The 14,264-nt window shown below is 44.9% G+C and overlaps 1 protein-coding gene across 3 annotated transcripts in view; it reads right to left on the reverse strand.

Annotated features, from left to right (window-relative positions):
* Positions 1-14,264, reverse strand: part of SIPA1L1 (signal induced proliferation associated 1 like 1) — a 291,662-nt gene that overhangs the window by 45,443 nt on the left and 231,955 nt on the right. For all 3 annotated transcript variants that reach the window (XM_040975354.1, XM_040975356.1, XM_040975355.1), the window contains 3 exons: positions 8,962-9,535; positions 8,106-8,380; positions 2,318-2,587 (listed from right to left, as the gene is read on the reverse strand). In XM_040975354.1, coding sequence (XP_040831288.1) covers positions 2,318-2,587; positions 8,106-8,380; positions 8,962-9,535 — 1,119 coding nt within the window. The remainder of the gene's footprint in view (positions 1-2,317; positions 2,588-8,105; positions 8,381-8,961; positions 9,536-14,264) is intronic.

The following is a 14,264-nucleotide window of genomic DNA, read 5'->3' on the forward strand; positions in this document are numbered from 1 at the left end:
TGGCATGTAGCAGTCAGACGGATAAGGACGGCCGCAGCCGGGCCTTCACTTGTGCATCTTATGAGGACTATAAAGGGAATGCCTAATGTTTTCCACTGTATTGGACCATATTTCACGCAGAAAGTCACATTCTGCAGCAAATTTTACAAGTTTGGAGATCTATGCAGGACCCAAGGAGTATTCCTGATGACTGCCGTGATCTACTCTGTCCCCAAATGTTCCTGGAATCCCAGCAAGACAGCTTCTAAGGCTGTGCCTCCTCGTCATGTCTAGAGGTTTATTAATAATTGTGTGCCTGAAAATTAGGAATGATGGGCGACAAAGATGACTACCTATCTGATTACTGCATAATTTAAAATGAAGGTGAGCCAAGTAGCCGCAACATCCTCAGAATGTAGGGCTGCAACCTCACAAGGCTCCTGATCCCTCCATCCCAAGATATAAAACCCTGGTTCTGTGTACGCAAAGAATACCTGAACCAAGAATCCTAAGCAACAGTGGGAAGAAGCTACCCTGCTCCCTACTCCCCAGGACACCTCACTTCAGCTGCAGTTATCCCAGAGTCAAAGGCTGCTGCCCCCCCAGTACTCCAGGGGAATCCCTCACCGACGTACCCCTCCCTCCAGGCAGACAGAGGCAACCTCCCCAACTCCAGGAGGAGCTCCAATAGGAAAAACAGACTTCCACATTCTCTGACACTGAGGGCCACTTGCCTCTTAAGATGAATGCAAGCCTTGAAAAATATTTTCATTTTTGGAAATAAGCTGAACATTTATCTGCAGTGTTAGCTTTTGTGGCAGAAATTTAATTCAACATGGAATCAAAATATGTTTTGCTATTTTATTGTATAGAATATTGCATAAAGGAAATGCCAAAAAGTCAGTTTCACTTGTGAAAGCATCCTGTTCTGAAAAGAAAGAACAAAGCCCCGTGGGAGACAGTCTTCTCTCGAGCAAGTTTCCCAGGTTCATCTTTCCAAATGGGTGCCAACTCGTATATTCCAGCTCACACACACCTTGGGAAGAGCCAAGTTTGGAAAGTGGAGGACAAAGAATGTATTCAGACATCTAGTGGATGGTTTTTTCTCCTCAAAAATCATGGGAGTGAGTAGAGTCCAGATGCAAACAGGGCTACTTCGGGCCAGGAATCCCTTTAGACAGTAAATACGAATGCTCTGTAATCTCTAGGAGCCAGAGATTTTTAGAACAACTTTGTTTTCTGTTTGCTTTTGCGACACTATGTCTAAATGGCAACCTGCAGCTTTCTGTCCCCATGTGGGCCCTGGGGTCACTCTCCTGGGCCCTGGATGTGTGGGTCAGATGAGCCACGAGCACACACTGGCCTTTGTGGGCACTGATCCTTCTACCCAACACAGTTCCTGGAATCCATCCTTCCCCCACCAGCTCCCAGGGTGTCCACAAAGTCACAGTGAGATGCGACAGTCCAGGGCAAGGACCCAAGGCAAAAGGCAGATCTGTCTAGCACATTCTCAGACTGTCTCCTTCCCTGGAACATGCAATTCAGGATAACAGAATTTATGGTGCAATTACGTAAAAGTTTACAGTGACTTTCTATTTACATATTGAAAGTACTTAACCCAGTTTAATTTTAGGCCTGCTGCCTATTCAAAGCACCTTTTACGGTGGTGCCAGACACATTGCTACGGGAGCCCTGGGAGGGCCTAGCAGGTCTGCCCTCTTTGGCGAGGAACGCTGCCACGGCTTTCATTTTAACACCAGATCTTGGTTTCTCACGTTACTGGATTTCCCCTTGCTTTTGCTTATTTTACTCCGCACTGGGTGCTTAAAACTATCCCTTTGCAATGTCTTCTCCTCTCCATGTTTCTTCTATTTTCAGAGCAGTGGAAAATATATTTGTGTTATGACAGTTTTCTGTTCTCATCATTCCTTGCGGATAGAAGTGCCATGACCACAGAAATACAACCAAAAACCTTCATTCTGCTTCTCCTCTCCTATTGCTGCAAAACGAAGACCACTAACAACAATGTGATCTCTGTCACCTGAAAGTCTGCTAAAATTCTAGTGCATCTAACCATTATGTGTGCAGTGCACATTTCCACTGATAATTACACAAAGAAATTAAAGAACAAAGCAATCCCATCACACAGAGAACACATTATTGCTTCATGGCTTTAGAATGCTATGCACTGAATGCATTTGAAAGTCATGACAGCATGCATCTATAGTTCTTGGTTGCTAATAAAATATGGGAAGGCTTAAAGGTAGCAGTGGACAGGTCTGGTGTTACTTAAAGGTCTGGGGCACAGACGAAGAGCAAACCCCTAAAGACCACTCACCGCCTCTCCAGTGGGCGCCCGTCACTGGAGATGCTCCGAGGAATGTTGGCAGCTCTTTCTGGAGGAGGTATCTTTCCGTCTCCTTTCCCGGCATTCAGCCGTGATGTCATGGGGCTTGGCACCTGTGCTGGGGCTGGCGGGGCATGAGGCCCCTTGCTGGCGCTCCGCTGCCATTTGTTGTTGTTGCGGAAAGGAAACTTAAATTCGTAGGAAACTCCATCATTCACTTTGTACTCCATCACAGGCATGCGGAAGGTCTCGGAGTAGCTCCTACGGTGGAAGGGATAGAACAGCCATCAGCACAGTAGCTGCTTGCAGGTGGAATTGTTCCAATTCTTAACACTTACACTGAACCCAGAACTCCATCCTCTGCTCCAAATTATCTTTTAGGCTTTGGGCCCCTTCATTATTTTCCATTCAAAAATCAGAAGCTCAAGATACAAAATATCCAAGTATGTTTCCTTGACTTCATCTCTACTGTGGAGCCTAAGATATGGAGTCTCTAAAAAGACAGGGAGACCCACTGTCACCCCAGGGGACACACCTGGAAGAGGGGTGGTTACTAGGAGGGTGGAGCAGGGGAGGAGCCCCCAGCTCAAGCTCTGGCAGAAAGCTACCACCTTTGCCTAACCTCCTTGTGCTTACAACTGGAGGCCTACAAGTGGGTAGTTTTAAATGTGCTGGGGATCCCAAGAGTCAAGAAATTAAGTGGGGGAGGGGAGGGGAGGAATTCTGAATCCAAAGTGCTAATCAAATTTAGATCAGAAAGAGAGGGCACAAAAAAAAAAACAATTCTAGAAATACCAAAATTCACAACTTCCTAGGGAACAAATCAAAATCTGAAAGACTAAAACTCCATAAAAAAGAAAATGTCCCAGAGCAGAGCCACATCCCAGCAGCAGCCTAGGAGAGGTCAACTACAGGCACTAAGGGCTTCAGGCTTTGCCCCACAGGGGGCCGCCCTCTTAATGCCCAACCTGCAGGGAGTCTGGAAACTATTTTGCATTCCTTGGACCCAAACAAAGGGAGATGCCCTTAGTTAATTGCTTGATTGGTAAACTAGAAACAACCTATACCCATCATAACATTCACTCATACTGTGCTTTTCAATTTCCTTGCTCAGTGAAAAATGCTTTCCCTGTTTACTTAAAGGAATTCCAGGGTTTGGGAAACAGGTAGGAAGAATGGAAAGGGGAAGCTAATACAGTAATTCTGTGAGAGGAGTTAGACTGGGTAGTAGGTAGTTAGGGTATTCTGGGTCCCCAAGTCATTTTTTTTTTTAATAAAAGAGAATTTCCCCACCATGTCTTAGATTCAACAGAGCACGTTTCTGCCAAGGGACAAGGGTGACATTAGCATATCAATTCCATTGTGAGGGGGAGGGGCTGGCCAGTGACACCTTTCTGGCCTTTTGTCCCAAGGCCAGGTGCCATGGAAACCAGGAATTCTTTGTTATGGAGAAACATCTTTGAGGCAAACCTTTAAAAGATGCTTTCCTCACCATTAATACGGGTTCTTCTTGTCCTCCTGCCACTATGGGTCTTTTTTTACTTTTCCTCCTGCCACTATGGCAGGGGGTAGGGGTCCTTTCTATCTCAAAGCTCCCTCCTGTCATTAGGACAGGAGTCTCTCTTCTCAACTTTTCTAATAAATCTTGCTTTAAAACTAAACTGTGTCCACACGAAAATTCTTCTTTCCCGCGAGACAAGAATTGAGGTTGCTGCCGTACACGGGGTCAAAAACCCTACAACAATTCTAACATAGCACTTTAGGGAAAATATAAACAAACACCAAGACAGCTCTGTGTGACAGAAACAGAGGGTAAACCACAAATCAAATCACCAATGTCCAGTCATCAAAATTAGAATAAAAGGAAATTGTTGAAAATTGTGCGATTGAATTTAGTGTATCAAAAATGTCATTAACAGGCAGTGAATAATGAGGAATTTCTACGTTAAGCTTAACCTCAGTCACCGGCTCTGTTTTACTGCCTCCCATGGCTGAGTAACCACCTGCCGGCTTCTTGTTTTCTTCTGACCTCTGTACAATGCAAGGACAGTATGAGCGCATAATGTACACAAAAGCATTTTCATCCTCAGTAAGCTCTGGTGTTGAAGCAGGGTAAGTCTAAGTCCATGGATGGTACTGCGGCCTGGACACACACACGGCCAGCTGAAGGCCCTGGGAGACCAGGCACATTTTGATCCTTAACTGAAAAACACCACACTACAGATCTCAGTCTCACTCAAGGCACAGCCGATGAACGGAAAATCAACACTGTCTAGAAACCCCATTACAGGGCTATGGTTAACAGGAATGACAATCTTAATGATAAAAATGACAAATGGAGACCAGACCACTGAAACAACGCATTCTCTCTGTTCTAGTCATTTCTCCAAACTTTCTCTTTTCATTTCTTGTTTCTCATCCCTTTCTCCTTTTCTTGTTGAAACATCATGAAATTCAGAGAAATGCATCAACAGAGCCATCACTACACTAGACTCCTGGTTCAGGGTTCTGTGCTGCAGCTAGGTCCCCCATGATGAGGGGACCGGATGCATGATGGGGGCGCCGGAATACACAGGGCTCCTCTGAACCTACCGTCGTCGTGGGAAAGAGCTAGATGATTCCCAACAGCTCTTTCTGACTCTGAAGCCTGCTTTTGCTTACTGAAATACTGCGTGTGTGTGTGTGTGTGTGCGCGCGCGCGCGCGCACGTGCGCTTAAGCTCATTAGGACCTGTCTCATTCAAGAGGTAATTCAGCCCTGTTTGTTTTTAGCTACGCAATGATCCTCAGTGTTTTCCTTAGAAAACCACACGCTTGAGGGGAATATAGGGAGGGAGAAGGGATTAAGCTCCTGCCCCACTAGGTCCCAGTTCTGGCTCCTCTGTGCTTCCAACCCAGCTTCCTGCTAACAGGCCTGTGAGGCAGCGGACTTGGGGCCTTGCCAACCACATCTGAGTTCCTGCTGCCAGGCTTCTTCTTGGCCCAGCCCTGGGGGTTGCAGGAATTTGGAGAATGTATCAACAGATAGAAGATCCCTGCCTGTGTCACTCTGCCTTTCAAATAAATAAAACTTGAGTTAAAAAAAAAAAAAAAACCAGAAACCAGAAACAAACAAAAAAACCAAAAATCTAGAAACAAAACTTGGAGGCTTGTAGCCCTCAGCAAAGGCTGGCCAGTCCGCAGCAGCAGCAATCGAATCTGTGATCCACAGATATCATCAAGGCAATGACCACAGACTGGGGTCACACTGCGGCAGGGATGCTGGCCAGCCACTCCAGCAGGGTGACGCCGCCCCCTGAAGAGGCATCCCCTCTAGGGATGCTTGCTCTGTGGGTGGCCATAGGCCCTCTCCAAACCTCATTCTCCTTGTTGTTTAATGAAACAAAGCTGTTGTGAGGAGTTAAAAAACTGTCCAGCACACAGTGGGGATTCAAATTTTTCCTTCATTCTCTTTACTCTTTCTTCTTTTTAAAAACCATAGTTTCAAACAATCCATGCAGGGGTCTTTCAAACAGGGTGAAGAGCCCCACGTTAGATTTGCTCTTTATCACTGTTTAAATGTTAAACTGGATTTTATGTTTTAAAAAGAGCTCCTTTATTCAAAATGAATGACTCTCCCAGGTGAACGTGCCAACTCTTGGTTCTGCAATACGTGCCCTGTAGTGGACAACACAGCGTGCCTGTGACCCCGAGAACGGGTGCTGAGGGACACCGAGTCCAGGGAGGCCTGCCCTACCTCATGCTGGAGCTGGGGAAGCAGCTGACATACAGGAGTGACTCTCAAAGAACAGAGTAATTAGTCACTAGGAAAACAGCAGTGGGAGTGTGAGGTGCGGAGGAGAGCAAAGAAATGACAGGAAAGCATTATCTTATTTTGTAGAAAATTGTTAACAAGGTGTTACCGCTTCAACTGTTCTCTTTGAACTCACTCGCAGAGGAAGAAGGGGAAGCAGGCTTGGGAGCACCAGTGGGATCACTCTCCACCTGCCCAGAACTGGGACAGTGCTTTGCAGATGGGAACTGTAGTGAACAGGCAGTGTGCTCCAGGCCTGGGGCTGTGCACACCTGACACGGTCCTTGGCCTCCATCCCAACCCTGAAGCACATGCCACTGGCAGCTGGCTGGCCAAGGGAGGCTCATGCGAGGGCTGCACAGCAACGCTGGGAGACACAGGTAGACGTGGTGCATGCCCTCAGCAGTGATGGCAACAGACCTGTGCAGGGCGCGAGAGCAGAGGTGGATGGCGGAGGAGGGTCAGTGTTGTGAGCATTTGTGGTTCCATCCATTCTGCTCTCCTGCCACAGCTGTCACTCTGTAGCATGAAATCCATTGCAATGGGAATATCTACCCCACGGAAATCAGCAAGGCTTTCTCCCCATCAGGAAGGCAATTCAGCAGTCTAACACTGCATATAGAAGGAATAGACTTGGGTGAACAGATAAGGTAGCACACACAGCTTGGACCTAAACTTTACATAAGAGACTGGGAAGTTACTATCTTTCTGAGACTGAGTAATAATACTAGAACTCTGCAGTGCCTTATCTAGGACATGGCATGCTGAAGCAAAATACTCAGTCAATGATGCTTTTCCCAATGCACCACACAAGACAAACCTGGTCTAACCATTATCTACACCACTTCCTCCCATGGAGCCATCTCTCTGGGCCAGGCCCTCACACCCATCTCTGCGGTAACAACCATCTACACAGGTGTTAGCAATGGCACCCCTTTCCACTCACTCACCCCCATGTGGTTGTCTGCACACACCCCACTCCCTGCTCAAACCCAGGACCCCCGAAATAAGGGAATGCCTCAAAGCAGACCAGGTAGCACCACAGCATCTACAGAACTCACTGCTGCCTGACTCTCATTGGACTGAGTAAGACTTCATGTTGTGTCACTCAGGCGGACAGCTTATGAAGCAGGGTGCTCTTCCCTGGTCCATAATTGCCTGTTTAAGTGCAGCCAAGCACACAACCTGAAGAGTGGACCAAGCAACAGCACATAAAGTGACAAGTCAGACACTGCAGGGTACAAAAAAGAGCCTTGCTGCCTCTCTGAGCTGCTTCACTCATTTTTTGAATCATGATCCAGCAATTTTTCACAATAATGATGCTGTACTTGAGGAAACCAGACAGGTTAACAGGATTCATTAGATCTGGTTAACCAAGAGAGGGCATGTGTGGAGGGCAGCTTCAAATTATTTTTCTTCCTCTAAAATCACTGAAAAAAAAAAAAGCTTTGACCTACTGCACCACGTGCCAGGTCCCATCTACAGAAGGAACTGATATTGTGGCACAGTGGGCAAGCTCCCACTTGTGATGCTAGCATCCCTCAGCCCGTTCAGCTCTCTGGGCTGTGAGGGCAGGGATGGAAACACTGTGAGCTGTGAATAGCAGCTGGGTACAGAGAGCAGAGAACGGGGTTGTGGAATATATCAAGAAAGCAGTCTAACGGTCTGAGATGCCGAGCATCTTAACAGTAAGTGCTCAGTGATTCTCTGCTACTGGTGTGAGACAAGCTTAAGACGACATCAGCAGCCTGCTGTATCTTAACAGCAGCTTTACAGATCCAGAGCCTGGGAATGGGCCCAGTTAATCATTCTTTCCAGCTGCTGCCGCCACACACTTGGAAGGCAGCTCTGCCGTCCCGACTCAGACTTTCCACAGATGGATTTCCTAGCACTGCATGGGATCTAATGCTCCTCTCAACACCTGGCAGACTAAAGAACGTCGTGTGTGCTACACAAACCCTGCTTCACAGTGCCACCCAAGACCTACCTGCGTGGGGTGCAGTCATCATGTGGGGGGATGATGACAACCTTCACCGTGACAGAGGTCCTCAGAAGGTCAATCATTTGCTCATGGCTTAGGGTGGCCACAGCGACCTTGCAGATCTCCACCAGGCGGCTGCCCTGCCTCAGCCCTGCCTGCCAGGCATAGCCGTAGGGCTCCACATCGGCCACAATGCCCTCGTAGTTGACGTGGAAGCCGAGCTGTCCAAGTCCATTTCTTCGCAGAGTCATCTCCACCGATTCACAACCTTTTGAAACAAACTAGATAAGGAAATAAGAGAGACTGTGGTTTAATGCAATGGGGTAATAAGTTGTGGACATGGGCCTGGAAAAACACTGCAAGCAAGGTTATTTCTGAACGCTCTACTGCCTGGCGAAGAGCAATCTGCATTCTTTCTCCCTCACTAGCTTCTACACTCAGTAGACCAAAGGCAACACACTTCATCCAAGGAGCTCAATGGCATCCCTGAAGCTACAAGAAAACATCTGACAAAGACCCACAGGGAGCTGGCAGCAAAGGGAAACTGCTCTGCCACTTATTGTGCCCTTAGGAGTTCAAGGCAGCACATCCTCAGTCCAGCAAATTTTCTCCCTGACACTAGATTGTGTGGGTCACAACAGCAGTCACCATCAGCATCAGCAGGTCCTATGCAGACGGGCTTCACACACACACACCTCTGCTACAATTCTGCCATACAACACCAGTGTGAGACAAATTCTACTGCTTCACACTATCAGAGGAGTAAATTAAATAGCCCAATCTTCAGTCACTTGGCTGCATTACGTATTGAAAGGTTTATAAAAGGAAATCGCAGATTTGGAGGTGGAAGGAAATGACGCACCTGCAACCGTTTGACGATCTCTTTGATATCCTCGCTGCTCATGAAGCTCTCCACTGAGACACATTCTCCTCGCTCGTAGAAGATTTTGAGGCTGGTGTCAGTTGATGTCCACCCTATCACATCTCTGCAGGAACAGTTGAAAACCACACTCTTTGTTTCTTGTTCAATGAGGACGATGAACTCGTTGGACACTCCCAGAAGGCAGTCTATCTCCATGGCTGTGTTGTAGTCTTTGGCCCGCACGACCCACACAATGGCCCCCATGCTGCTGAGCTCAGCCCCTGGGTATGGCTTAGATTTCTCTTTTTTCTTAGAGGCCAGAGAGATGAATGGGAATTTGCCAGAAGGGTCGATAGGGGTGTTGGTGACATTCTTCTCTGCCAGATCTTTTAAGTATTCCTGGCGAGTCCGAGTGGCCATGGCCCGGAACTTCTCCGATTTGTGAGCAGCATTTTCTGCATTAATCACTTTGGCCAAAAGGAAGTCCCTGAACACATTTGACTTAGGGAAAGTAACTCCTTTAGGGATGGGAGGTCCAAAGGAAGGTACATCTCTGGATCTGGTGACAGCCACGCTGAGAGACAAAGCAAACATCAAAGAAGTGTGTCATTTCTGAGGTCTAAAAACAAGACAATAAAATGTATTTTCTCAAAGACAAAGCTTGGAGGTGAAACAGCTGTTCATTTTCCTGCAAGAAACACACATTTCTTCTTGATATGAATATACTTTTCCAATCTACCATGTTTAAGATTTACCAGAAAACATAAAGTAAAAACTTACCGTTAAGAGATAAGAAATTAATCATAAAAATTACCACTATATTTTGCATAGAGATACTTTAAATACTTCTACCTATTGTCATCAGCGTGGGCAATGAGAAAGGGCCCACTATAACGATATAACCTTTCGGGTTTCCTAAGAATACAAATTTGTTCTCCATTTTAGATATGATGTTCATAGCAGACGGTTTATAACGAAAACATCTGAAGATGCAGTATATAAAAAAAGGGGGTAAAGTTTTAATAAAATTATTTGTTGGTTTAACTGTGAAGCATTATACAGAATAAAACTAATTTTCAAATAATATAAGTACTATAGTGATTTTGATCTTCTTATAATTAAAGTCATTCCTTAAGCAATTCTCTCCTTCTGGTACTTCATTTTGACAATATATGTGTGAGACAAACACATATTTTCCTCTATTTTTAAAAATAATATTACTAAAAGAAAGCCAGGTCCAACGATTCCTTCTGCACACAGATTGCTGAAAGGAGTATTACAAAAGGAGCACACGAACATACACAATAAATTACTGTTTTCAATCTTGAGAGGAAAAACAGAATTGAGTTTCCCGTAAAACAACATCATCAGTAGTTAAATGGAAATGAAGAGGTTGTGAGTTATCTCTCCCATTGCAAGATCTCATGCAGAGACCAGGTAAAGTCTGAGATAGCTGGCAATGAAGCCTACACAAGAAATGGCCTCTTTCTGAATCAGTTACAAGTGAGTCAATATAAAACTACACTAAGTCGTAAGGAGGAAATATGAAGATCTGGTTTTTTTTTTTTCCCCTTCAGAACAGGCCAGACAGCGTACATCTCTCCCATTAAGTGCAAGAGTTCCTCTTTAGTTGTTCTGCACTTTCAAAGGGGCTTCACTGTAAGATACCTAGTTTTACTTTTGGCGAACTGTTTGTGGAAAATAAAAAAACAAAAATCAGCATGCTCCTGATACACATTACACTCTTGGTGAATGGGAAAATGATACCGCCAGAAGATATCATACAACGGTTAATTCATTGGGTTTCACAAGTTCACTAAAATGAATAAAAGATTATTTACTTCATTTCATGATAAAGGAGGAGAGGCAAGCAACATTCCATTTTCTAACTGAAAAAGAGAATTTACAGAAATCTCCACACACATTGTAGCCTAATTACACCAGTATTAGGAAGGCAATTTTTCTTTTTCTATTGTGAACTGTCTTGTGTGAATGCTGACAGCTGTATAATTTTAATTTGATCATGCTATCTATTTTCTTTTTCAGTCAAGCAAACGATGCTGAACTCCAAATTAGCTAGATTTCCTAAGAGAAATCTTGTAGGAATCTAGAAATATTTAATATCTCCCATCTTAAAACTGGCAATTTCTTGTCTTGCTAATTCCGCTCAGATCATTATGCGTTCTCAGGAAGCAGCTGTGAGCTTATTTTAACTGGGGAGAGGAAACAGCATGGCGGGGGCTGTGACTTTGAGCACCATCCCTCCACTTGCCCTGTAAGCTCTCTGACTTTTTATAGATCTATTTATTAAATGATAGGACTTCAGATGAGCACAGACTGAAAACCCACCAATAATTAGAGGCCGAGAACTGAGTCCTTACCACGTAATTATCAATGAGTCACCCTGCAGGAAGGTAGATGATACAGACACTAAAATCAGCTCAGCATTATTAGAGACAGTTCTTCCAGAGGGAGCAGATGAGCATGATACCCTAGGATGCTCTTTTCAATAAAGCACTTTTATTTTGAAGAAATCCAACTTTCAAGGTTTTTACAAAGTTGAAAGCTTATTCAATTTTGATGCCACAAATTCTCAACTTTTGACTAAGGTGGCCTGGTTTAAGACAGACAGCATTTTTTGTCTCAGTAACAAAATAAGCCTGCCTGTTAAAAAAAAAAGACGAACATTATTGCTTTGCTCTTCATTTTTTGAAACATTGTTATTTTGCCTTAATTCCTTAAGAAGTTTTTGTCTTTTTAAAATTCTTGCTCAAGAGTTATGGAGAGGAGGAGAAAATCAGAAAGATCTGTCATCTGCTTGTTCATTTCCCAAATGGCCACACTGACCAGAGGTGAGCTGATCATGAGCCAAGAGCTGCTGCTGAGCCTCTCATGTGGGTGGCAGGGGTCCAAAGACTTGAGCCATTCTCTGTTGCTTTTCCAGGGCATTAGCAAGGAGGTGGATCTGAAGTGGAACAGCCAGGACTCAAATTGGCACCCATGTGGGATGCTGGCACTTGAGGTGAATGCTTAGCATACTGTCCCATGGCACCACAATTCCCCCCACCCATTTTTTTTGTTTGTTTTAATAACAGACCCCATGGGTGGGTATTTAGCCTAGTAGCTAAGATGTCAGCTAACATAGCTGTGGCCTACTTTGGCGTGCTTGAGCTTGATGTCTGGTCTCAGTTTCTTGCTAATGCAGATCCTAGTAGCAGTGATGGTTCACGCAACTGGATTACTCCCACCCTACAAGAGATATGGATTATATTCCTGGCTTCTACCTTCAGCCCAACCCAACCACAGGCACTGCAGACATTTGGAGACTGAAACTGCTGATGGCAGTTCACTCTTTTCACCTCTCTGTCTCTGCCTCTCAAATGAATGGATTAAGAAAAAACTTGCAAGGGGCCTCCCTTGGAAAGGGAGAGGGGAAGAAAGAGAGAGCGAAAGACAGACACTGACTGCGACAACTGCAGAAAACCATCACTTGAAGGGAATTTGGAGAATTCAGTGTTCTTCAAATTCTCCCAATAAACCCAAGTTTCATCTTAAGATTCATTTCCAGGGTGGACATCTTACATAGCATTGAGGCATTGCTTGGGAGAGCCACATACCACATGTAATGTCCAGATTCCACTCCCAGCCCCACCCTTGAGTCTGGCTTCCTGGTAATATGCACACTGAAAGATAACAGTGATGACTCAGGTAGTTGGACCTCTGTCACTCATGTGAATCTAGATTGAGTTTCAGGTTCCCAGCTTCCTCCTTGCAAGGAGGGAATTGAACAGAGGTCCCGAACACTGACCCGTGACCCCACCATTCAGGATTCAGCACTACCTTGAATGCCTGTGTACTCAGCACTACTGTAAATTCCCTAGGTCTTGGCCCCCTTACCTAACTAACCTAATGACCCTCAGGCTCAAACCGTGTGCTGCACAAATCCCTTCAGGCATTTATCCACGGTGTCCACCTCTAGCCACACCTGCCAGTCTCTGACCCCACACTCCCATACCCAACTCAAGCTTATAAAGGTCTGTCTTGGTTTCCTCTCTCTGCTCTTCTCATCCTCTCCTCCACTCTTTTCTGTCTCTGCTTCACTTTCTCCTTGCCATGTGACTGCCTCCCCTGCCAAAATAAAAGATCTCTTGTGTGCTTCACTTGCTGTGTCTGGCATCTTGGGCTCGTGGAAAAAGCTAACACTCCTGGCTCAGGCTCAGCCAATATGGACATTCGGTGAATGAAACAGGATGGGAGCTTTCTGTTTCTCAAACTAAAAAATAAAATGAAAAGAAATCCATCTTGACTTTGCATTGTACTGAGGAATATCTGTGTTCATTTTTAACTTAAAACAAAAATATTTTCTCTCTCCAAAATCTCTAAGTTACAACCAAGGGCTGAGGAACGTGCCCTGTGCCTGCTCTGGGGTTTGATGTGTCTCCAAACCTCCAAAGGAACAGCTGCTACAAACGCCTCACTTCTCTAGGAAGCAAATGCACACAAGTGAAATGATTTGTATACGGTTGTCAAGGAGAGCCAGGTTTGGAATGCGCGTGTCTGGACAGCCAATGCAGTGCTCTGTGATAAGACAACACTTACTCCTTCTGGGGAAGACTCTCAAATCTTTGCTGAACCAGACCACCCACGTGGGTCACGTAGCCCAAGGGACCACCAGGTTGTTGCATCTAGCACAGATGATCCATCTGCCACTTGCTGGAATGAAGGACCTGGTATCCAAAGTCAAAAGATGATGTAGTCATCTTAGCGCATCTGAGGGGGAGTTGGTCCATGACCTCTGTTAGATAATGAAATCTATAATGCTCAAGACCCTCTCATAAAACGGACATAAAATCTGCATATCACCTAGGCACAGTCTCTATATATGAAGTCACCTGAAAAGGTATATAGTGAATGCAACTGAAAGAGCACTTTATTTTGCTGCAGTTCTTGCATACAAAGAGTCTTGCAAAAGTTCATGAATAACGTTTATCATGCAAACATTACACATGGATTTCAAAAAAGTTGTCCACCAAAATAAACTTCTCTGTTAATCTATTTCTGCCATAAATGTTTTTAGGCACCTTTACACTTCCATCACATTCAGATTTACGATACTTGATTCAATGAAGTAGCTATTTCACTATACTATATTGCATAGGTAAAAATGACAAGAAAAATAGTCTGTACATGTTTAGCACAGAAGCAGTTTTTCTTGCTAACATTTTGATCTGCGATTGATTAAGTTCACAGAAGCTGAACCAACATGTGGGCCTGTGGTACAAGGAAATGCTCCAGAGACCTCT

This window comes from Ochotona curzoniae, unplaced genomic scaffold (assembly GCF_017591425.1).
Source record: "Ochotona curzoniae isolate NIBS_2020 unplaced genomic scaffold, NIBS_Ocur_1.0 contig_2688, whole genome shotgun sequence".
Lineage (NCBI taxonomy): Eukaryota > Metazoa > Chordata > Mammalia > Lagomorpha > Ochotonidae > Ochotona > Ochotona curzoniae.